The sequence below is a fragment of the Channa argus genome, chromosome 15, assembly GCF_033026475.1.
Source record: "Channa argus isolate prfri chromosome 15, Channa argus male v1.0, whole genome shotgun sequence".
NCBI classification, from domain to species: Eukaryota; Metazoa; Chordata; class Actinopteri; order Anabantiformes; family Channidae; genus Channa; species Channa argus.
The window spans coordinates 16,960,293-16,986,259 of NC_090211.1; the positions used below are offsets into that span (position 1 = coordinate 16,960,293).

The window sequence follows — 25,967 nt, forward strand, 5'->3', positions numbered from 1 at the left end:
GGTTCAGTACCTGCAGAAATTTCAGCAGCTCATTATTCTATCAGTTGCAGTTTATCTATATTACATGTTTGTATTTATATTTTAAAAAATGTCCTCAACAGACAAGTTTATAAACAGGCAGAGAACAACAACCACATAATAAGATCCAATCATTGTAACAGACGACAGTTACGGTCTCTTGTGTGTGTCTGTTAGTGATTTAGTCATATGTAGAGATATGTATAGATGGAAGACTCCTCAACGAAACAAACACATTTCATTTCTTGAAAAATAAATTAATTTAAAGCCCCTCTGCTCACTTTTATGCTCACCATTATGTCCCTGGGAAATAAAACAGCAAACTCAACTGCCTGTGACCTGGACACTATAGATACACTACAATGTTGTTATCTCATTATCTACACTCCATCATCATCAAGTGTTTTTTTTTTTTTGTTTCCTGGGTGTTACAGAAGCAGAGAAACACATTTCCCCAGGCTTTTTAACACCTGAATTTAAAATGTATGTTTTTCTTTACATTCTGTTTGTGATTTAAATTGGTTGTGGCTCAAGCTGTTATCACTGTTTATTTTGTTGTGTTTTTATTTTCTACTTTTTCACTTAAACATATCAAAGAGTGTTTTTCTTTACATTTAATCTTTAATCTTGATGTTTAATCATTCACATACTGTCCTGCATAAAACTAAATGGAATATGTTTAATATAAAGTTATTTAATTTACACCTAAATGTGACTTGTAAAACTTAAATCTAGTATTGCTGTTCAAAAGTAATACCAAAGGACTAGGACTGTTAGGAATGTCATGGTATAAAACTATGAAGCAATGACTAAAATCAGCATTTCAGAAGATCTCGTTTGGGGCCTTTCTGTGTGGAGTTTGTAAATCTCCACACTTGCGTGGGTTTTCTCTGGCTGCTCCGCTTTCCTCCCACAGTCCAAAAACACGGTCGTGGGTTAATGGGCAAATAAACAGCCAATATGTTATATGTTAAAGCATGTGATGTCATTGATGACCCCATCAATGATGTCATCAAAGCAATACTATTTTAAAATGTTAAAATATAAAAATCTTAAAAAAAAAAGAAAAAGCTATACAAGCAATAAAGTTTTGAATTTTGATCAGTGTTTCTAGCTGAAAGTATGTCGATGTAGGTAGGCGCCAAAAAACCTACGGAAGATGGAAGTCAGAATAAAAATAGAGATTAAAGTATCAGTACATTATAAATAATATAGATAAAAGATATAGGTAATAAATATAGTTAATATATAGATAATAAAATCTTCCAAATAAATGGCATAGAGTACCAGTAAATGGTACAGCACCAAAGTAAATTTACTGAGTTACCTAGTTACCTCTTGTCACTTTGATGTAATAAGGTTCCATTTCCAAACTGAGCTTTGGGCTGAATGAACTAAATTCTCCAGTTCCTTAACAAACCTAGACTGAGAGAAACACTGAAAGTATGAGTGGCCAGGGCAGGTGTACCTCAATATATAACGAACTCCATCCAGAGGGAAATCTTTGTGATGCCATTATCAAAGTTGAGGATGTTGAATTTCAAATACACAAGGTCGTCCTCTGTAACTGCAGCCCGTACTTCCGGTAAGCTATGTGATAAATGTACAGTATGTCCTGTTCATTTTAGTCGTTGACTTGAGCCTAGGAAACAGCAGTGTCTACAGAGCTACACTGATTAATTAAGCATTTCTGAAAACAGGTTTGTCAATATAGCAATGCACAAAGCAAGAAAAGAAAAATCCTGATGATAAACAAAGAAAACAAAATCACAAGACGGGGCTACATAAAAGGTCTACAGTCACACAGTATTACTGTCAGTATGAAAAAGTAGAAGATTTATTTGCAGTGTTGCTGCTGTGCCTCTATCCTGACCCTCAGAGTTCTTTTCAACTGCTGCTCAACTGAAGACAGGAAGGTTTTTCATGTGTCCAACCTGTCTCCTCACATGATGGAGCTCATCATCCAGTTCGCATACACTGGCTCTGTCATGGTGACTGAGGACAACGTACAGGAGCTGCTGCTGGCAGCTGATATGCTCAATGTCGTGGACATTGTGCAGACCTGCTCCAACTTCCTCAGTGAGAAGCTCTGTCCAGAGAACTGCGTCGGTATCTGGCAGGTCACAAACATCTGCCTCTGCCCCGAACTGCAGCACAGGGCCTACAGCTACATCATGCATCACTTTAGGGAGGTGGTTTTCCACGAAGAGTTCCTGCAGCTTTCTGTGCAGGAACTCACTGACATCCTGAAAAGAGATGACCTCGGGGTAAAAAATGAGAGCACCGTGTTAGAGGCCATTCTTCGCTGGATCTCCCACCTGCCCGAGGAACGGGAAGGTCACATCACCTTGCTTTTCTCCAAGGTACAATTATGCCACTGCATTTAGCCTAGATTTACATCTTCAGCATTTAACTGGTGGTGACTCCTTTAATGTAATTAATGCAGTAACACTCGTCAAACTGAAGTGAATTCCAGGACCAGTCCAAGACTCTTCAACTATTTTAGCTTGAACTCATATAGACAAGCAGGTAAAGCCGTATGTCACTAAATGATGCTAGATGGTATAGTATATCTAATTCTGGAAACTGTAGACAAGTCATCATGTTAAGAAATCATCTTAACATTTATGTCCGACTAATAATCACGACTCACAATATTGATAAAATGGCAACATATACAACAGCGTTGTCTGGATCCTTGACTTTACTACAGTACAATAAGTCAAGTTCATTGTGTCTCTTGTCTGTGTGCAGGTCCAGCTTGCCCTGTCAAGTGAAGAGTACATCAAAAACACGGTTATGTCGAATAAGCTTGTGAGTAGCAACAAATTGCACGGAAACAGAGCCAGCTTTTGGCACAGGCCATATAGGCGGTCACCTAGGGCGCGACCGGCGCGTCGAGGTGGCGCTGCTGCAAGCCCTCAAATAAAACAAATCAATAAATAATACTTATAATAATTTGCAGCCCCCACCGGCGCTCTTTCCTCATTCTCAGTCTTGAAAGTAAAAAAATAAATATTCACTGACCATAGCACCGTTTCCATTTATGTTGCTGAAGAAAAAATGGAAACGTAAAATAATATATAAAATAATATTTGCTGTCACTGGGACTGACTTTGAGTTAAATTAGCACTGGAACTTTTGTATTCTGGTTTTACGTTACATTGCACTGCTTGGGCACCAAACTATAATCTCGCCTATAGGGCACCAAAATGGCCAGAGCCTGCTGTGGCGGGAACGATTCCATCCAAACCATAAGCCACGTGGTCATAAACAGCCCTCTCTCTTATCGCCTCGCCTGCCCTCGCCTCCCTGATGCTGTTCTGCTGGCCATTGGGGAGCGGCTTTAATCCAAGCAATGACATTGAAGTGTTCGTGCTGACTGCTGGATCGTCATGACGAACAATGATGCCTGTCACGCCGATCTTCAATGAGGATGTCTATTTTGTTGATGGTTTTGATGGCGTGGAGGCAGCACCCACTCGCCTTTGTCGTTGCTAGACAGCAAAGTCGTCTCAGACTTTGATGGACAAAGTCGTCTCAGTACTGCAGAGCACTACAGGCCTGAAACCAATCAGTCTTATTGCACCAATGCACAAACAGAGGAGCGAAGCCAGCTGCACGACACTCCACAGCAAGTTTAGTGAAGTGAGAAAAACATCTGGGCACTTTTCAGCTCCTATCGGTGCTTACGATGACTATTAGCTGCTACTGCCACCAGCAGAAACCCACTCCAGTCGTTTTCCAGGTGCCTGTCTGATCCAGTGCATCCACATCTAAAGTTCTGCAATAATCCACCTCACAAGGTCGAGATATATGTAGTGGTGTTTGATAAATAAATAAAACATTTGATTCGTGTTTTATTTTGGGTTGGAATAGGCCCCCAAGTCATATGATTTTCATAAAATATTTACAGCAATCTAATTTTTTTGCACCATTGTTTTGATAGTCATCAGAACATTTTAGCTTTGCCACTAACACGTGTTTTCAATATTATTCACACTGCAGATATTTCAACGTTACAATTCTTTTGCAGCCAAGTTTGCTGTGAGCAAGCTGTTTGTTAATGTTAATGTTCATTTTTAAGTTCATATTTTATTGCTATTTCCACTCACGCAAGAGAAACCCTGAGCTGATGCTCAGAGTAAAACTGATGCTCCAGAAATTAAATTCATGATCATTTGTGAAACTAAGAACAAGTAGCATTTCTCTTAAAGTGAAATGTAATTTGTCACATCAGATGGTTTTAAACAGTGTCAGTTATCGTTTATAATTCAGACATTTGCATAGAAATGTAGAAATGTAGTAATTAAACGTGTCTGATAAACGTTGCAGGATTTTGTACAGCTGTCTCATCACTTCCAGTCACTGTGTCTCTCGGGCACAGTAATAAACAGCAGAATCTTCAGTTGTCAGACTGTTCATCTGCAGATACAGCTGCAGTCTGCTGTTGTCTCTGGAGATGGTGAACCGGCCTTTGACTGACTGAGAGTAGTATATCTCGTTACTGTCACCTCTGATGAGCGCAACCCACTCCAGTCTCTTTCCAGGAGCTTGTCTAATCCAGGCCATCCAGGAGCCACCAAAGTCAAAACCAGAGGCTGTACAGGTCAGTCTGTGGGATTCTCCAGGTCTTTTAACCACTGGTTCAGATTCTGTTAGAGTCTGAGCATCAACACCTGTTAAACCAAAATGTGAAACAGCCATTTGTTATGGCATTTTTAAAAAAACAAATTCAACACATATCAGAGAAACTCTTCACCTGCCCAGCAGATAGTCAACAGCAGCAGTCCTGTCCAACAGTCCATCATGTCAAATTGTGTGTCCACTGGTCTCTGCATTCAGATAAGTAGAGGTAGAGGACAAATGAGTTTTGCATTGACTCCTCCTCACAGGAAGAAAAATGTTTGAGTGGACCTTTCCAATGTTCAACAATTACAATATATATATATATATATATATATTTATACAACAGGTTTAAATTTCATCTAAACGTACATGATTTTTTAAAAGGTGAATTTCATATTTTTCGATTTGATTTGTCTTAGAAGTTTAATTTTCTGTTGCATGTTATTGTTTCATTAATGCAGCATAAAATAAAATATAAAAAGCTCTTTTAAAGAACCCCAACGTATAAAAATACAATACATGAGGGAATAAAAGGTTTTACAGCCAGAACTGACAGATGTTAGAGTTCGACAGCACAAGGTCGATGTGACAATGTGAGCTCTCATTTCCTTCTTTTGATGCTCTCTTTTATTTTGCTCCCTAATCAGTAAGTTCTCTTTCTGAACTAGTTCTTATCACACACATATTCAGATTTTTGTTGCCGTTAAGTGTGTATTTTATTTGTTTATTTTGCAATTGTAAGAATTTAAGATTTCCATATTTGAGCCGCCTTTTCTCATGTGGAGTTTGCACGTTCTCCCTGTGCTTGCGTGGGTTTTCTCGGGGTTCTCCGGTTTCCTCCCACAGTCCAAAAACATGCATGTTAGGTTCACTCGTGAATCTAAAGTTGCCCATAGGTGTGAATGTGAGTGCAGATGCTGGTCTGTCTGTGCATGTCTCTCTGTGGCCCTGAGATAGACTGGCAACCTGTCCAAAGAGGATAACGGATGGACGGATGGATGGATATTTGAGCTAGTAAAAAGTCATCTGTGGTCTAATGGCTCCTCCTCTGGTGGCTTCGTGGTACTGTTTAGATATTGAGGGGTTTTTGTTCAGCTCTACTGATGGTTTGTGTTACTGTGACTCTCTGGCACAGTAATACACAGCAGAGTCTTCAGGCTGCACATTCTGTCCAATTAGAATCACTGTTCTTTAGTGAATCTTCACAGTCATTATCATATCCCACACGTGCAGTTACAATGAACTGCTGACATGCTATAGAATGTGGACACATCCTGTGTCCCAGTACAGACAATAAAATAATAGCCTTAAAGTTAAATGAAAAAACATTGCATGTGATGAACCTTGGATGGTTCCTTTTGGTTTCCAAATGAAAATTCTTGTGATCTGTTTGCACATGATGTATAACATAAAGGCAATGTGACAGGCTGGGTTAGCACTTACTGTAAGACAACAAAAGTCCAGTGAAGTGTTATTCAGTTGTCTTTTATTGGGAAGTGCAGTTATTATTTCTCACTGCAGTGGGCGGATTAAGATAAGTTTACTTGTTGATTCAATTTAATAATGAGTATATTCAAAGGGGTAAGGGGTCAACTGTGGGGATTGTGTGTGTACCTGATGCCACAGCAGGGGGACAGTGAGGCGTTTAAAAGAATGCAATTGGTGACCCTGCCCAACCACCCAGGGCTACCTTGCTGCTGGTCCCGAGCCCAGATAAAATAGGAGGGTTGTGGCAGCAAGGGCATTTGGAATAAAATACCAAATCAACGTGTGGAACATGTTCCGCTGTGGCAGAAATGTTTTAACTGCTTGTTGATTTAGTTTGATTGTATATGTTGAAAACTAATTTCCATTCAGGGATAAAAAGTTAGTTAAGTCACCACAAGTACATTTTATATTTCTGCCAGCTCCTATTATTGGCAGTTACATACCTGATTAGGTAAACAAAAGAATCTGTGAAATCTGTGAGACAGAGGGAGAGATAGGAGCGGTAACCACGGCAACAAAGATCAGAGTCACAGTCATGATGACATCATTGTGGAATCTTGCCTTTAATCTTTAGCAGGCTCCTCAAAACCTGTTTTTGCTAAACCTTTACAGTTTGACAAAACCAGCAAGGGTTTAACTACACTAGATCAAAAATGATGTCCACCTGAAATGATGGCAAGTAGTCAACCAAACCCTGGACCGTCACTGACAGCAGAATCTCAGTGTACTGCTGATACAGCTAGCCGGGGAGACCAACAGCAGCTGTTGGAAATTGACCCTAGCTTGGAGGTTATTGAAGAAAATGTCCCTCTGCCCCAGGGAGAACCTATTAGAACGTCAAAGCAGGGACATGGGGACAAGTCAAAGTGGTCTCAATGTGCAAAAATGCCAACATTGCTACTGAGATTTGGACTAACTGGTGCAAAAACAAAAGAGGCAGCTGTGAGTTTGACATCCTCCTTTAGTAAACCAAACACTGAGCAGTGTGTGGTAGAAACACAACCAGAGTGTGCTGTAAAAGCAGACCCCCAGTCTGCGGTAACAGCAGACCCGCAGTCTGCGGTAACAGCAGACCCGCAGTCTGCGGTAACAGCAGACCCGCAGTCTGCGGTAACAGCAGACCCGCAGTCGGTGGTAATAGCAGACCCGCAATCTGTGATAACCGCATGCCCGCAGTTGGTGGTAACAATAGACCCGCAGTCGGTGGAAACCGCAGACCCGCACTCGGTGGTAACCGCAGACCCCCAATCTGCTGTGATGACAGAGCAAAAGGATGAACTTTTAGAACCGCAGACTGCCAATGTGTCAGGTGTTGACATGTTTCAGGGGGCTGCGGATACAAGCAGCTCTGCTGTGTCTGAATACAATAAACAGGAGCTCCTGACTATCCCAGACACAGATAAAGAAATGTTCTTGCTGGTTAACGAAAAGGCTGCTGTGTTAAAAGAGCTTGAACGGATGGAAGAACTGCTCAGGATTCAAAAAGCCCAGTCAGATCAGCAGGTGCAATTCCTCCAGACTGAGCTGTCAAAAAAGAAGCAGGCAGAAAGGCACACTGCCCTAAAAGTTAGAAAATTAAGACAGGCTCTGGGCAATGAACGAAGGAAGAAGAAGGAGATACAATCATTACTGGTCAAAAAGGATGAACTGTACTCCAGAAATGTGGCTTTACTGTCCGAGAGAAATAAGTACCTGGAAACTGAGAGAGCTCGTTTATCTTCTGCATGCAAGGAGGAAACTTCCAAGTCGACCACATTGTGGACTGACACAACTGAGAAGAGCAGTTTGGAGTGGAAGGAAGAAAACTCCTGCCTTGTGGCTGAGCATATTAAGGCCGTCTGGAGCATAAAGAAAATGTGGAAACAGGAACTGGAGAACTGCAGGTCTGAGTGGGAGGAGGAGAGGTCTCATTTACAAGCTGTACATGAAGAGGAAACTTCCAAGTTGACTACAACGTGGACTGAAACAATTGAGAACAAGTGGTGTGAGAGGGAAGAGGAAAAATCCCGCCTCATCGCTGAGCACCAGAAGGCTACCGCGTGCATCAAGGAAATGTGGAAACAGGAGCTGCAGAAGTGCAGGTCTCAGTGGGAAGAGGAAGAATCCCACCTCATCACTGAGCACCTGAAGACCGAAATAGAAAAAGAACAGATGATGCAGGAGGACCTCGAAAGAGAAAGAGTGCAGTGCGAGAAGGAGAACTCTCGTATCGAGCAGTCCATCAGGGTCATTATGGTGGACTTAGAGCAGGACACGAAACAAAGACTGAAATACAGGAATGAACTGACCGAAAAAATAGCTCAGTTACACAATCAAATCCCCCGAAAGAAGAGACTATTCTTTGGGCTATTTGAGAAAAAGAAGGTGACCCCACCCAGCTCAGTCATCTGAGCTCCTAAATTGGATTATTAGTCTACATCCCAACGCCATTGACCATCAAAAACAAGAAAAATATATGTGACATAATAACTAACTATAAGAAATCATGAATTTCTTCAAATGATCCGTGATAAGAAAATACAGGGTAGCACAGTGGTGGGCTGGTTAGCACTGCTGCCTCACAGAAGATCCCCTGTTTGGGGCCGTTTGCACATTCTCCCTGTACCTGCGGGGGGTTTTCCTGTTTCCTCCCACAGTCCAAAAGCACGTTGTTGGGTTGATGGGTGAATACATTGCTGAAATCTGCGATTCAAATGCTCTGACAAGTTATTACATGTTAAAGCATGAAAATAAAAATAAAAATAAAAATAATCTTCACAATTTCTTTGTCTTGTGGCACAGGTGAAGCTGTAGCACTTGCTGATTAAGTAGTCAAAATTTTAGATAATGTATATTTTGATCTGATATAAATACACATCTCTATAGTATTAAGTTTAGCTTAGGGTTGAATATATAGTTCACATGCTGTGCTTTCTTTGGCTGTGAAGAAGTAATTATCCTGACATTTTTAATGTTTTAATTTTTGTTGATCCTTCTCAAAGTTTTCACAATATATAATAAACAGTAACAACAGCTTAAAAAAGGAAAAGAAACATCTTCAGGATTTATTAACACATTAATGATGAGAGCTGTAGGTTTTTGTACAGCTGTCTCATCAACCCCTGTCACTGTGTCCACCGAGCACAATAATAAACAGCAGAGTCTTCAGTTGTCAGACTGTTCATCTGCAGATACAGCTGCTCTCTGCTGTTGTCTCTGGAGATGGTGAACCGGCCTTTGACGGACTGGCCGTAGTTGGTCACACTACTGTCAGGTTTGATTTCTGCAATCCACTCCAGCCCTTTACCCGAGGCTTGTCTAATCCAGTACATCCAGTGGCCATCAAAGTCAAATCCAGAGCCTGTACAGGTCAATTTGTGGGATTCTCCGGGTTTTTTAACCGCTGGTTCAGATTCTGTCAGAGTCTGAGCATCGACACCTGCCAAACCACAATAAGAAGCAGCCATTTGCTGTAAGATGTTAACTTTTGAAAACAAATTCATCACATATCAGAGAAACTCTTCACCTGCCCAGCAGATAGTCAACAGCAGCAGTCCTGTCCAACAGTCCATCATGTCAAACTGTTTGTCCACTGCTCACCGCAGTCAAATAAGTAGAGGTAGAGGACAAATGAGTTTTGCATTGACTCCTCCTTTGAATAGACTTTTCCAAATGTTGAATAATTACAGTACAGTATGTGCCGGTTTGTTTTTAGAATTTCAATTTTGTGCTGCATATTTTTATTAGACAGTATAAAACAAAATATAGATAATTATATTAAAGAAGTATAAAAAATATCACACATTAAGGGAATAGTGTTTTGTCGCATTTTGAAGACCTGTTTCTTTCTAGATGACAAGCTTTTTAAACATGCTCTCAGTTAAATGTATTTTATTTTTAGGGTTTAATGGTTTATAATGCAGTTTTCAATGTAACATTCTATTGATTATACTCTCAGACCAATTTAACAAATACAGATGCTTTTAAATGTACAACAATCAAAGACTGCTTATCTCCACATTAATTTTATTTGTAATCATAAATGAAATAATTTTGTGTTATACAGTAAACAGTATAGTATATTACAGTATATTCATTGGGCTGTGACTCCACTGTGGTAACAATAAGCTCGTCTGAAACCATTAGTGGTCTTAGGGCTCCTCCTTTGGTGGCTTGTAAAAAGTGTTGGTTTTTGTTCAGCTCAACTGACGGTTTGTGTGTTTTGTGGTCCTTCTGTCTTCAGGCTGTTTGGACATGACTTTGCATTCAAATACAGGCCAATGAGGGAACGTATATAAAGTATCACATTAGAGGGGATTTAGTTTTCTGACATTGGCATTGCAATACTCTAAATGTTAACAGACAAAACGTAGAGCGAGTAGTTTTGTCTGTTCTGTCCCTCACTGTGTGTCTTCTGGCACAGTAATAAACTGCTGTGTCCTCAGTCCTCAGGTTGCTCATCTGTCGACTTCACTGCTGGGATCCTCTCTGGAGTTGGTGAATCTGCTTTGGCTCTATGAGCCATGTTGTCAGTTTGATTCGTATGAATGTCTTTAAATATGATGTGAACTTGTTTACAGTTAGCTCCTCCAATATATAAATAATAATAGAAATACAGCATAAACGGTGAGTTTCACAGTAATTTCTTACATTTCAATAGCTTTTAATTCAAGAAAGACATTTAAACTGTCTTTGTTAGATCGATTTCTACATCTGCTATTATTTCAAACTAGGCAAAAAAAATTCAAAATGTGCTTGAAACCTCAGATATACAAATGAAAGTGAGACGACTGTGAGATATTCAGAAACTGAAACGTGCAAAAATCAAAAATGAAAATTCTGCTTTCCTGGCAGAGAATCATCATTTCTTGATCATATGTCAAGTGTGAGTGAGATGGTCACAGTGAGCGAGTGCACGTCTATAAGGGAAAAGCAAGATGCCAATGTCTTTGGTTTCTACGCTGATATAATGTATAATTTCGAATCAAACAACACTGATTATTTAGTGTAACTTTATTATATCATTGTCTATGGGAAAAAGTATTACTTCACGATTTTGTACAGCTTCTCAACAGACTTCGATCACCGTGACTGTCAAGCACAAAATCAACGGCAGAATTCTGATGGTGATGGTAACTTAAAAATAATACAACACATGAAGGCAATAAAAAGGTTATTAATTAATATTAATAATTGACAGATGTAAAAGTTTAACAACACATGTTGAACTGAACTAGTTCACAAACACACACACACACACACAAATTCATATATTTTTGCCTTCCATTGCCAAACTGAAGTTACTATGTAAACTGTTACATAAATTAAAATGTATGTCAGCAAATGGCTTTTACACTAATATTAATGTGATTTGATTTAAACCTCTCATTTAAACAAAAATAAAGTATGTGTAAACATTTTTTAAAATTTACATTATTAGCTCCGTTTCTTTATAAGTAATAAATCATTCTGAAACAGACATAATTATTGTGAGCAACATGGCAAATACAATGCTCTTGATTGGTGAGCTGGGGAGACAACATCTGTTGTCTGATGCACTGAGGGGTTTTTGTTCAGCTCTACTGATGGTTTGTGTTACTGTGAGTATCTGGCACAGTAATACACAGCAGAGTCTTCAGGCTGCACATTCTGTCCATTTAGAGTCACTGTGTTTCTGGAAGAGTCTAATGTAATGCTGAACTTGTCCTTCAGTGAATCTTCATAGTAATTATCATATCCCACACGTGCAGCGACAATGAACTCCAATTCTTTTCCTGCAGGTTGTCTGATCCAAGCTGTGTGAGCGTCACTCACAGAATAAGAGACCTGACAGATGATGGACAGACGTTGACCTGGCTGCACAGTCACAGAGTCTGGCTGTGTCAACTGTTCACACTTCACACCTGTGGAGACAAACATGTTGAACATTGAATCAGTGTAATAATGTGCTGTGATGATACTGTCAGTGTCTGTGTCTCAGTGAGACTCACAGGATCCAGCAGCCAGCAGCAGCAGCAGAGCTACAGAGAACATGGTTGCTATTGAAGGTGATCTGATGGGAGCTTCTCTTCTTCTGCTGCAACTGACAGCATGATATCAAGTCTTTATAGCAGACTGGGAGGAAGCTCACTTTGCATAGAGAAGGTGACTGACAGGTTTTGTCAGGATGTACTGCCATGTTGTCAAGAGGACTGAGGATGGTTCAGACGGCTGTGGATCTTAATACTCAGGTACTGCATGTTGATTGACCAGAGAAGCAGGGAGATACTACAAAAGCAGAGGGGTGGTGCCGTTGACATAGCATCTTCATTGACATCTGACCACATCAGTAGGTCATGTTTTAAAACACACTTTAAATACACCCACTTTAGACACATAGAGCCATTGATCCTACCTGTTTTAATACTGTTGTCAATCAGAAACCTGACAGGTGACGGTCAAACGCTGCACAGCTGGGATGAGATCAACATTATCTCCATCATTCATGTGAATCTTCAGTGTTTCTAATGTGTTTATTAGTGAGAATCCACTGAAAGCTCCTCACAGGATCCAGCTGTCCACATATGTGATTAATAATTGGTTTGGTTTCGTATGCTGGTTCTTTTGTAGTGTCCTCTGTCTGTCCTCCATTTTGGGATTGATTTTCTGTTGTTTCTGTACTTTAACACATCAGTGCAATAAATCACCATACTTCCTCTCATTGTCTTCTTACTTGGGTCCTGGATACACATATAGTTACAATATCCATTCTCCCTGTGTTATTTTTTTTTTCTCAGAGTTAAAATTGTTTTTTAAGTTAAAAAAAATACTGTATTTTGATTTCATCCATGATGAAAAGCTTCTCAATGTGAAAAAATGTGTTTAAATACACAATGTACTGTAGAGTGTGTAGGATTCATGTAAATTGTGAGTTTTAAAAGTTTACCCTATGCCACTTATAGAGACAGCTGATGTCTTCTCTTGTGGGGTTTTAATATATATAGTCTATTATGACTAAAACAAGTAATACTAAATGTTTGGGAATTGATAATCTGAAAGATGAATGCTGTAGGTTTTTGTACAGCTACTCAAATAACTTAGTCACTGTGAGTCTCTGGCACAGTAATAAACAGCAGAATCTTCAGTTGTCAGACTGTTCATCTGCAGATACACCTGCTTCCTGCTGTCGTCTCTGGAGATGGTGAACCGGCCTTTGACAGACTGAGAGTAGTAACTGCTGCCACCATCATTTCTCACGGTGGAGATCCACTCCAGTCCTTTTCCAGGAGCCTGTCTGATCCAGCCCATCCAGTAGCTGCTGAATGTGAATCCAGAGGCTGTACAGGTCAGTTTGTGGGATTCTCCAGGTCTTTTAACCACTGGTTCAGATTCTGTCAGAGTCTGACCATCAACACCTGTCAGAACAGTAAAGCAAACAGGTCACATGGAACAACTTACATCTTTAGAAAACATGAAAAAACACTAGTAATATGGTTCACCTGCCAAGTAGATCAACATTAACAACAGCATTTGTGTCCTATAGTCCATCATGTTAAACTGTGTGTCCACTGTCCTCTGTCGTCTTCTCTGCAGACTGATAAGATGTGGAAGACATCTGAGTTTTGCATTGACTCCTCCTCATATGTAGAATTGTGAGGAACTAGATTTGACTTAACAAAAAATGTTGACTGCACATAAATAGTTAATGTCATTTGTATAACAGCCCTGAAATCAGTATTTATGGTTGATGTATTAATATAAAAATATAAATAACTCTTTAACAAATGCTTTTTTCTTTATTTGCATTCCATTAATCTGTTCTCTGTTAATCCAGTTAATCAAGTTTATTTGTGTTTGTTTTAAGATGTATCCTAACAACAGCTAGATAGATGTAATCTAGATTTGAAATTTGTGGTGGATTTGAATCGATCCCTCATCAAAATGTTTACCTTGGCCAGAACATTAGTGTACTTATGTTTTGTTTGAAGCTAAACTAATTAGCTGATTTATCCAATTACTTAATCAATTCCTGTAAGTAAATGCAACTAATTAAATAGGACAATCCGCAGCCCATGTTTTTTTTTTTCATGTTTTTTAAGACTGTTTCTCTTAATGAATCATTCATGGTCTGAGGCTCCTCCTCTGGTGGCTTCATGTAACAAGTGTTCACACACTGAGGAGTTTTTGTTCAGCTCTACTGATGGTTTGTGTTACTGTGAGTCTCTGGCACAGTAATACACAGCAGAGTCTTCAGGCTGCACATTCTGTCCATTTAGAGTCACTGTCTGACTGGAAGAGACTATGGTAAAACTGAACTTGTTCTTAAGTGAATCACTGTACACTACGGTGCAACCAGCACATGAATATCCAATCCACTCATCAATTTTATAAAAATGTATTTTATCAAATTTTATTTTTTCAAATATCTTCATGATATTGATCAAATAAACATCTCTTACTTCTTCCTGTGATGTTAAAGAGGAAATAGAGGAAGTAGTTTTTGTATGACTGTCCTACTACTGTCTCTCACTGTGTCTCTGGCACAGTAATAAACTGCTGTGTCCTCAGTCTTCAGACTGTTCATCTGTAGATAGACTTTACTGCTGGAGTCATCTCTGGAGATGGTGAATCTGCCCTGGACTGACTGAGAGTAATAGATAGAGTAACTGCCTGTTTGTATGAAAGCGATCCACCCCAGTCCTTTTCCAGGAGCCTGTCTGACCCAGACCATATGGTAGCTGCTGAATGTGAATTCAGAGCCTGTACAGGTCAGTTTGTGAGATTCTCCAGGTCTTTTAACCACTGGTTCAGATTCTGTCAGAGTCTGAGCATCAACACCTGTTAAGTGAATGAAAAAAACACAAAGTTTAACAGGCAGTTAAAAAAACTATTAGTGTGTAATAATCTGATCTTTAACATTTTACCTGCCCAGCAGATATTTAAAAGAAGCAGAGCTGTCCTACAGTCCATCATGTTGAGTTGTGTGACACTGTCCTCTGTCGTCCTCTCTGCACACAGATAAGTAGAAGTGGAAAACATTTTGCATTGGCTCCTCCTCAAAGTGAGATTGTGTGTGTGTGTGTGTGTGTGTGTGTGTGTGTGTGTGTGTGTGTGTGTGTGTGTGTGTGCGTGGGCACTAATGTCATTTTGTTTTTAAAGTGAAATGCACAATGATGCACCGGTAAGATGAGCCTACTCATAATTTATCTAACTGCAATATTTCCCTTTAACACACCTTTGGGTTGATCGGCTTCCTAAAATTGCTCCTGGACCTCATAATCTTAATTCCAAAACATAAACAGAAGTCTTTGGAGGCATCTATGTAGCACAGATGACAACTGTTTCCATTCAGCTGCCTGAGATGAAAAGCATGTGATGTTTCGAACTAACTCTCTCTTCACACAGAGTGGATTTACTGGAAATGGACTGAAGATACGTGAGAAATCTAGAGAAGCAACTCTTTTGACATTTGTCTGACACTTTTTAGTTTCATTTGTATAAATGAACTGTGATTATTAATTTGGCAACCACAAATATCAGTAATAGAAAATGTAATTCTCATAGACAACTAACAAATGAGGGGAAGTAGAATTAATATTAATAACAACACTTCAACCTGCTTCATTACTGCTGGTGGAGTAAAAGAAAAACCATGTTAAAAGGAAGAGTTTTCATCAAGTGTCTGGAGGTAAATATTTGGAGACTCAATTTTTCATATAAATATATTATTCTTTATTGTTTTTTTCTAAATGAAGTGACCTTAAATGTCTAGATCAATCTGGAGTTTGAGTGTCAGTGTAGCTCAATGTGAGGCTTTAATTCTTATGTACAGAAGAGAAACCTTTACACTGTCTGACCTCCAGCGTGTAAAATGCTGCATTGTGTCACATTGTGACCTACCTACCTCACATATCAGTCTCTGCTAAATTGCTTTCACAAGTTCAAACTTTCTTTGAGTCAATTGGTGAAGCTTTAAAGCTTCATCATAGCCAATGTTAAAATGAGCTCAGTATGTATTTTATGTGGCCTGCAAACTAATTAGAATAAATGCTGATATGCAACATAAAAAACAACCTGAGGATTAATAAATATTACACAGTTTCATATTTCACAGTTAATAAATGAGCATTTATAGTTTATAGTTCAGAAAAGTGGACTTTTGTTATAAATACAAAATATCTTCTTGAAGAATAAAGACTTCTGGGCTCATCCATGTGTGGCACCATGTTATTGTACAGCTGCTCAGCCAGTTTTAGTCACTGTGACTCTCTGGCACAATAATAAACAGCAGAATCTTCAGTTGTCAGACTGTTCATCTGCAGATACACCTGGTTTCTGCTGTTGTCTCTGGAGATGGTGAACCGGCCTTTGACTGACTCAGAGTAGTAGATGCTGGAACTGTCGTACATGCTCGCAACCCACTCCAGTCCTTTTCCAGGAGCCTGTCTGACCCACTGCATCCAATAGCTGCTGAATGTGAATCCAGAGCCTGTACAGGTCAGTTTGTGGGATTCTCCAGGTCTTTTAACCACTGGTTCAGATTCTGTCCGCATCTGTCCATTAATGCCTGTCAAGACATGAAAGAATACAGTAAGTTGTTGTAAGATGCTGAATTTTTAAAAACAAGTTTGGTGGAGATTGTTCACCTGCGCAGCAGACAGTTAACAGCAGCAGTCCTGTCCTGTAGTCCATCATGTTAAACTGTGTGTCCAATGCTCTCTGTCGTCCTCTCCTCAGATAAGTAGAGATGGAAGACATATGAGTTTTGCATTGACTCCTCCTCATGAGTTCAATGGGCTCGAAAACCATGTGTCTGCTTTTGTGTCAGTGTTGGTCACTGTGGAAGTTTGTAATGTAAAATAATTATCTGATGCATTTATTTGCAAACCATAAAATAGACCAATAGGCTTCAGCACAGAAAGAGGGAAATTGAAGATTGTACCTGTCAGGACTGGAATCATTTTCCTTTAAACCAAAGACCTAGTTGTGAAAAATCAGCATGTGTGTCATCTCGAATGCTGCGATGTCACATACTGTGGAATGACCAGAGATGACTTCCTTATGAGCCAAAAGAGAAAGAGGAGAATTTATATTTTCCACGCTTGATAGTAAATTAAGTCATTAATTCACTATATTTGAATAAATGAAAATAAACAAACATGCACATACACATTCATCGCTTCTGCGAAACAATTTGTTTAATCTGCATATGGTTATATGGAGACTCTAACTAAAATCAATACACAGTTATTTTTTTAAAGATGATGATGTGGTTCAAATCATCTGGTGCTGATCCTTTATCTCTCGAAAGAGTCGATCTTGGATCATTTGTATCAGATTTGAAACAATTACAGTATCATACACAGCATAGATGTGCTGCTTTAACCTGGACAGCATCAAGTGCACCATGCTGACATCATCTGTCAAATACATGAAAAACCACTCAGCAGGAAAATAGAAACAGATTCAACTGTTGTGATTTAATTTGCCTGAATAAAAATGATGTTTAGGAAGACACAGTGTATAAAGTCTGTATAGGATGGTAGTTGTTGAAGCTTGGCCCCTGTTTTGGCTTGATAAGCAAATTTCTTGCTACAACAGTCAAATGAATGTACTCTGAATTAGAAATTTTAGTTGGATTTTATTCATGTCCCCCAACAAATAAAATACATTGTCCTTCCCAGAAAACTTTTTGGTAAATGTGTTACAAGACATTTCTTTCCTTAAATCATTCGTGGTCTTAGGGCTCCTCCTCTGGAGGCTTCATGTAACAAGTGTTCACACACTGAGGGGTTTTTGTGTTACTGTGAGTCTCTGGCACAGTAAGACACAGCAGAGTCTTCAAGCTCATTCTGTCCATTTAGAGTCACTGTGTTGCTGTAAGAGTCTAATTCAACACTGAACTTGTTCTTTAATGAATCTTTGAAGAATGTGTCTCCTGTACGTGCTTATGAAATCCACTCCAGTTCTTTCTTTCTCAATTTGCATAGAGAAGGACACTGACTGCTTATAAAAGAAAGATGTGCTGATTTGTCAAATGTAATCACATCATCAATTGTGTCATAAACATTTATTTTGATACACAGAATTTATTGAGCCTGATATATAAGTTTTTACATCACAAAACTTGTTACAAAGCAGATGAAATCATTCATTCACAGTTACACTCATGTAAACATGTAATTGTTGCCGTCTCTGCAGGTCTTATACTCACTGGTTTAGACTCAGTCAGTTGTCAACAGAAAAGTTTTTAATTAGCTGCTGTAGTGCAGATATGTTATGTTTAAATTGTGATTTTGGTTAGAGGTTATATAATAATAATAATAATGGCTGTAAATTAAGGAGAAAGTACGTTATGGGAAGCTGGGTGTATGTTTGAAATCAGCGATGTTCTGGTTTTGCTTTAAATTTTCAGTCATAATTATTCAGACTGATCAGCAAAATCCTGTATGTGGGACAAACATTTGATGGATTCTGCTTTTACTTTAAACAGCACATGCTGAAATGTCCTTCAATCCAGAGCTAAGACAGTCTTTTGAGTTAGTGTTGTCTCTCTATCATGAAGGGAAGGACTAATGTAGGTTTTTGTGCAGCTGCTCAACCAACTTCAGTCACTGTGAGTCTCTGGCACAATAATAAACAGCAGAATCTTCAGTTGTCAGACTGTTCATCTGCAGATACAGCTGCTGTCTGCTGTTGTCTCTGGAGATGGTGAACCGGCCTTTTACTGACTGAGAGTAATATTGGTTACTGCCACCACCATCAGCAGGAACCCACTCTAGTCCTTTTCCAGGAGCCTGTCTGACCCAGTGCATCCAATAGCTGCTGAATGTGAATCCAGAGGCTGTACAGGTCAGTTTGTGGGATTCTCCAGGTCTTTTAACCACTGGTTCAGATTCCGTCAGAGTCTGTCCATTAATGCCTGTCAAGACATGAAAGAATACAGTAAGTTGTTGTAAGATGCTGAATTTTTAAAAACAGGTTTGGTGGAGATTGTTCACCTGCGCAGCAGACAGTTAACAGCAGCAGTCCTGTCCTGTAGTCCATCGTGTTAAACTGTGTGTCCACTGCTCTCTGTCGTCCTCTCCTCAGATAAGTAGAGATGGAAGACATATGAGTTTTGCATTGACTCCTCCTCATGAGTTCAATGGGCTCGAAAACCATGTGTCTGCTTTTGTGTCAGTGTTGGTCACTGTGGAAGTTTGTAATGTAAAATAATTATCTGATGCATTTATTTGCAAACCATAAAATAGACCAATAGGCTTCAGCAAAGAAAGAGGGAAATTGAAGATTGTACCTGTCAGGACTGGAATCATTTTCCTTTAAACCAAAGACCTAGTTGTGAAAAATCAGCATGTGTGTCATCTCGAATGCTGCGATGTCACATACTGTGGAATGACCAGAGATGTAGGACACAGTGCATCTATGTGTAAACACAGCTGTGCCTTCAGTGTAACATCTCATGCTCACATTAACAATACTGATGTGATGATGATAAGCAGGTATAATGTTGGTCATGTTCACCAGTTCACTTAATCTTAACAAACTAACATTATATTGTACTGATGAGTCTGACGGCTTTGTCATTAGTTTCACAGGTATTTGGTATTAGACAGGTTGATGCTTTGACCAAATAGTGGCACCAATTTCAAAGTGAAAGGAAGCCAGCTGCTAGTGTTTGTGCAGGTCTGTTGGTGGTTTGTGTGACTGTGGCATTAACACGTGCACAGTAATAAACAGCTGTGTCCTCAGGCTGCAGATTCTGTCCTGTTAATCTCACAGAACCAGAAGAAGTGTATGTGTTGTAATGAAACTAGTTCTTCAGAGCATCGTTTTGGTAAAAGTCTCGTCCCCATCGATGCCAAATCCACTCCATTGTATTTCCTGCCTTATTTTCTTTCACTCTGTCTCAGGCTGCACAACCATTGAGTCTGACTGGATGATATCAATACCGTACACAAAACCAACATTATGTCCATCATTCAGGTGAAGATTCAATGTTTCTAATGTCACATGACTTCCTTATGAGGCAAAAGAGAAAGAGGAGAATTTATATTTTCCACGCTTGATAGTAAATTAAGTAATTAATTCACTATATTTGAATAAATGAAAATAAACACACATGCACACACACATTTATCGCTTCTGAGAAACAATAGGTTTAATCTGCATATGGTTATATGGAGACTTTAACTAAAATCAATACACAGTTATTTTTTTAAAGATGATGATGTGGTTCAAATCATCTGGTGCTGATCCTTTATCTCTCGAAGGAGTCGATCTTGGATATCGGATTTGAAACAATTATAGTATCATACACAGCATAGATGTGCTGCTTTAACCTGGACAGTATCAAGTGCACCATGCTGACATCATCTGTCAAATACATGAAAAATCACTCAGCAGGAAAATAGTACACTATACAGATTCAACTGTTGTAATTTAATTTGCCTGAATAAAAATGATGTTTAGGAAGACACAGTGTATAAAGTCTGTATAGGATGGTAGTTGTTGAAGCTTGGCCCCTGTTTTGGCTTGATAAGCAAATTTCTTGCTACAACAGTCAAATGACTGTACTCTGAATTAGAAATTTTAGTTGGATTTTATTCATGTCCCCCAACAAATAAAATACATTGTCCTTCCCAGAAAACGTTTTGGTAAATGTGTTACAAGATGTTTCTTTCCCTAAATCATTCGTGGTCTTAGGGCTCCTCCTCTGGAGGCTTCATGTAACAAGTGTTCACACACTGAGGGGTTTTTGTGTTACTGTGAGTCTCTGGCACAGTAAGACACAGCAGAGTCTTCAAGCTCATTCTGTCCATTTAGAGTCACTGTGTTGCTGTAAGAGTCTAATTCAACACTGAACTTGTTCTTTAATGAATCTTTGAAGAATGTGTCTCCTGTACGTGCTTATGAAATCCACTCCAGTTCTTTCTTTCTCAATTTGCATAGAGAAGGACACTGACTGCTTATAAAAGAAAGATGTGCTGATTTGTCAAATGTAATCACATCATCAATTGTGTCATAAACATTTATTTTGATACACAGAACTTATTGAGACTGATATATTAGTTTTTACATCACAAAACTTGTTACAAAGCAGATGAAATCATTCATTCACAGTTACACTCATGTAAACATGTAACTGTTGCCGTCTCTGCAGGTCTTATACTCACTGGTTTAGACTCAGTCAGTTGTCAACAGAAAAGTTTTTAATTAGCTGCTGTAGTGCAGATATGTTATGTTTAAATTGTGATTTTGGTTAGAGGTTATATAATAATAATAATAATGGCTGTAAATTAAGGAGAAGGTACGTTATGGGAAGCTGGGTGTATGTTTGAAATCAGCGATGTTCTGGTTTTGCTTTAAATTTTCAGTCATAATTATTCAGACTGATCAGCTAAATCCTGTATGTGGGACAAAAATTTGATGTATTCTGCTTTTACTTTAAACAGCACATGCTGAAATGTTCTTCAACCCAGAGCTAAGACAGTCTTTTGAGTTAGTGTTGTCTCTCTATCATGAAGGGAAGGACTAATGTAGGTTTTTGTGCAGCTGCTCAACCAACTTCAGTCACTGTGTCTCTCGAGCACAATAATAAACAGCAGAATCTTCAGTTGTCAGACTGTTCATCTGCAGATACAGCTGCTGTCTGCTGTTGTCTCTGGAGATGGTGAACCGGCCTTTGACTGACTGTGAGTAGTATGTGGTGGTGCTACTACCCCATATATGCCACGCGATCCACTCCAGTCCTTTTCCAGGGGCCTGTTTGACCCAAGCCATGTTATAGTCACTGAATGTGAATCCAGAGGCTGTACAGGTCAGTTTGTGGGATTCTCCAGGTCTTTTAACCACTGGTTCAGATTCTGTCAGAGTCTGAGCATCAACACCTGTCAAACCAAAAAGAAAACAGATGCATGTGTTGTGTTAGGTTGGTAGCAAAAACAAGAATAAGTCCTATTAATATTAGTGGAAATCATCACCTGCCCAGCAGATGGTTAAAAGCAACAGTCCTGTCCTACAGTCCATCGTGTGTCCACTGTTGTCTGTCGTCCTCTCTGCAGACGAATAAGTAGACGTGAAAGACATCTGAGTTTTGCATTGACTCCTCCTTAGAGTGGAACATTGACACAGACCTGAATCTCAGCTGTGGTTCAATGAAACTGGCAAATACATTTTTCACTTTACAAACAATTCAAGAGTGATTTTTAAATGTTTTGGTATCATCTGTGCAAAACATGGACAAATACATTATCTAAATTATTGAACTCATCACTAATTATAAGTTCAGTGTCTATACAGCAAAAACAAGTAGTTGCAGACAAACAAACAAAAGCATGTAATTCTCCAGTGCACTAATACAAAATGCACAATTTATGTATAAAAAAGTTTAATTGTGGCCTTTACGATGAGGCCATGTATTCATTTGTCATTAAAGTATGAGTGGAATGTGTGTTTTTTTTTATTAAATATTAAAATGTGATTCATTACATTATTACTTTTTAACTGTTCCAAGAACTGACACTCTGTTTGAGTCAACTGGTTTCTAAAATCATTCGTGGTCTGAGGCTCCTCCTCTGGTGGCTTCATGTAACAAGTGTTCACACACTGAGGGGTTTATGTTCAGCTCTACTGATGGTTTGTGTTACTGTGAGTATCTGGCACAGTAATACACAGCAGAGTCTTCAGGCTGCACATTCTGTCCATTTAGAGTCAGTGTCTTACTGGAAGAGACTATGGTAACACTGAACTTGTTCTTAAGTGAATCACTGTATACTACGGTGCAACCAGCACATGAATATCCAATCCACTCCACAATTTTATAAAAATGTATTTTATCAAATTTTATTTTTTCAAATATCTTCATGATATTGATCAAATAAACATCTCTTACACATGAAATAACAGAACTCAGTGTTTCCTGTGATGTTAAATAGAGGAAGTAGTTTTTGTATGACTGTCCTATTACTGTCTCTCACTGTGTCTCTGGCACAGTAATAAACTGCTGTGTCCTCAGTCTTCAGACTGTTCATCTGTAGATAGACTTTACTGCTGGAGTCATCTCTGGAGATGGTGAATCTGCCCTGGACTGACTGGGAGTAATAGACATTGGAACTGCCTGTGTGTATGAAAGCGATCCACTCCAGTCCTTTTCCAGGAGCCTGTCTGACCCAGTTCATAGGATAGCTGCTGAATGTGAATCCAGAGCCTGTACAGGTCAGTTTGTGAGATTCTCCAGGTCTTTTAACCACTGGTTCAGATTCTGTCAGAGTCTGAGCATCAACACCTGTTAAGTGAATGAAAAAAACACCAAGTTTAACAGTCAGTTAAACAAACTATTAGTGTGTAATAATCTGATCTTTAACATTTTACCTGCCCAGCAGATACTTAAAAGAAGCAGAGCTGTCCTACAGTCCATCATGTTGAGTTGTGTGACACTGTCCTCTGTCGTCCTCTCTGCACACAGATAAGTAGAAGTGGAAAACATTTTGCATTGGCTCCTCCTCAAAGTGAGATTGTGTGTGTGTGTTTGTGTGTGTGTGTGTGTGTGTGTGCGTGTGTGTGTGTAGGTGTGTGTGTGTGTATGTGTATGTGTGGATGTTCGTGGGCACTAATGTCATTTTGTTTTTAAAGTGAAATGCACCAGATAAACCTACTCATTATTTATCTAACTGCAATATTTCCCTTTAACACACCTTTGGGTTGATCGGCTTCCTAAAATTGCTCCTGGACCTCATAATCTTAATTCCAAAACATAAACAGAAGTCTTTGGAGGCATCTATGTAGCACAGATGACACCTGTTTCCATTCAGCTGCCTGAGATGAAAAGCATGTGATGTTTCGCACTAACTCCTTCACACAGAGTGGATTTACTGGAAATGGACTGAAGATACGTGAGAAATCTAGAGAAGCAACTCTTTTGACATTTGTCTGACACTTTTCAGTTTAATTTGTATAAATGAACTGTGATTATTAATTTGGCAACCACAAATATCACTAATAGAAAATGTAATTCTCATAGACAACTAACAAATGAGGGGAAGTAGAATTAATATTAATAACAACACTTCAACCTGCTTCATTACTGCTGGTGGAGTAAAAGAAAAACCATGTTAAAAGGAAGAGTTTTCATCAAGTGTCTGGAGGTAAATATTTGGAGACTCAATTTTTCATATAAATATATTATTCTTTACTGTTGTTTTCTAAATGAAGTGACCTTAAATGTCCAGCTCAATCTGGAGTTTGAGTGTGAGTGTAGCTCAATGTGAGGCTTTAATTTTTATGTACAGAAGAGAAACCTTTACACTGTCTGACCTCCAGCGTGTAAAATGCTGCATTGTGTCACATTGTGACCTACCTACCTCACATATAGGCTCTATACTTATACGTAATGACTTATAATTATTGTTCAATAATTTAAATAATGTATTTGTCCATGTTTTGCACAGATGATACCAAAACATTTAAAAATCCCTCTTGAATTGGATGTTTGATTGTTTGTAAAGTGAAAAATGTATTTGCCAGTTTCATTGAACCACAGATTCAGGTCTGTGTCAATGTTCCACTCTAAGGAGGAGTCAATGCAAAACTCAGATGTCTTTCACGTCTACTTATTAGTCTGCAAAGAGGACGACAGACAACAGTGGACACACGATGGACTGTAGGACAGGACTGTTGCTTTTAACCATCTGCTGGGCAGGTGATGATTTCCACTAATATTAATAGGACTTATTTTTGTTTTTGCTACCAACCTAACACAACTCATGCATCTGTTTTCTTTTTGGTTTGACAGGTGTTGATGCTCAGACTCTGACAGAATCTGAACCAGTGGTTAAAAGACCTGGAGAATCCCACAAACTGACCTGTACAGTCTCTGGATTCACATTCAGCAGCTACAGGATGGTTTGGGTCAGACAAGCCCCTGGAAAAGGACTGGAGTGGATCGCCTGGCATGAAAGTGGTAGTAGCACCACCACATACTACTCACAGTCAGTCAAAGGCCGGTTCACCATCTCCAGAGACAACAGCAGACAGCAGGTGTATCTGCAGATGAACAGTCTGACAACTGAAGATTCTGCTGTTTATTTTTTGTGCTCGAGGCCACAGTGACTAAAACTGGCTGAGCAGCTGTACAATAACATGGTGCCAACATGGATGAGCCCAGAAGTCTTTATTCTTCAAAAAGATATTTTAAGAAAAAAATCATATAAGTCCACTTTTCTGGACTATAAACTATAAATGATCATTTATTAACTGTGAAATATGAAACTGTGTAATATTTATTAATCCTCAGGTTTTTTTTATGTAGCATATCAGCATTTATTCTAATTAGTTTGCAGGCCACATAAAATACATACTGAGCTCATTTTAACATTGGCTATGATGAAGCTTTAAAGCTTCACCAACTGACTCAAAGAAAGTTTGAACTTGTGAAAGCAATTTAGCAGAGACACATAGCACATAATTCTCTAGTACACTGACGCAAAAAGCCCACAATTTATGTATAGAAACGTTTAATTGTGGCCTACACGTTGAGGCCCTGTATTCATTTGTCATTAAAGTATGAGTGGGATGTGTGTGTTTTTTTTTTTTTTATAAAATATTAAAATATGATTTATGACTCTAACTTTGTAAATGTTCCAAGTACTGACACTCTGTTTGAGTCAACTGGTCTGAACTCATTCATGGTCTGAGGCTCCTCCTCTGGTGGCTTCATGTAACAAGTGTTCACACACTGAGGGGTTTTTGTTCAGCTCTACTGATGGTTTGTGTTACTTTGGGTCTCTGGCACAGTAATAAACAGCTGTGTCCTCACGGACACAGCTGGGAGCTCTTCTGTCTTCTCACTGATACATGCACACACTTCACCTCCT

The 25,967-nt window shown here is 39.0% G+C and overlaps 2 long non-coding RNA genes, 1 pseudogene and 2 gene segments (V, D, J or C); 1 reads left to right on the forward strand and 4 right to left on the reverse strand.

Annotated features, from left to right (window-relative positions):
- The window catches only part of LOC137100595 (uncharacterized), a 115,854-nt gene extending 100,777 nt beyond the window's left edge, over window positions 1-15,077 (reverse strand). Inside the window, exons 1-2 of the long non-coding RNA XR_010910934.1 lie at window positions 15,018-15,077; window positions 13,593-14,931 (exon numbers count right to left, since the gene is read on the reverse strand). This is a non-coding gene — a long non-coding RNA (uncharacterized lncRNA). The remainder of the gene's footprint in view (window positions 1-13,592; window positions 14,932-15,017) is intronic.
- Window positions 1,464-3,452, forward strand: LOC137100067 (kelch-like protein 10; annotated as a pseudogene).
- LOC137100586 (Ig heavy chain V region 5A-like) lies at window positions 11,144-13,188 on the reverse strand. The segment is given in 3 exon segments: window positions 11,144-12,017; window positions 12,105-12,381; window positions 12,509-13,188. Coding segments are annotated over 2 exon segments (351 nt in total).
- Window positions 15,078-16,349: 1,272 nt separating the features above from the next.
- On the reverse strand, window positions 16,350-16,902 carry LOC137100114 (Ig heavy chain V region 914-like). The segment is given in 2 exon segments: window positions 16,350-16,660; window positions 16,740-16,902. Coding segments are annotated over 2 exon segments (474 nt in total).
- A 1,980-nt stretch (window positions 16,903-18,882) lies between these two features.
- LOC137100594 (uncharacterized) lies at window positions 18,883-19,496 on the reverse strand. Its single transcript, XR_010910933.1, has 3 exons — window positions 19,391-19,496; window positions 19,095-19,285; window positions 18,883-19,015 (listed from the first exon to the last, which is right to left on the reverse strand). It is a non-coding gene; the product is annotated as an uncharacterized lncRNA (long non-coding RNA).
- Window positions 19,497-25,967: the final 6,471 nt, after the last annotated feature.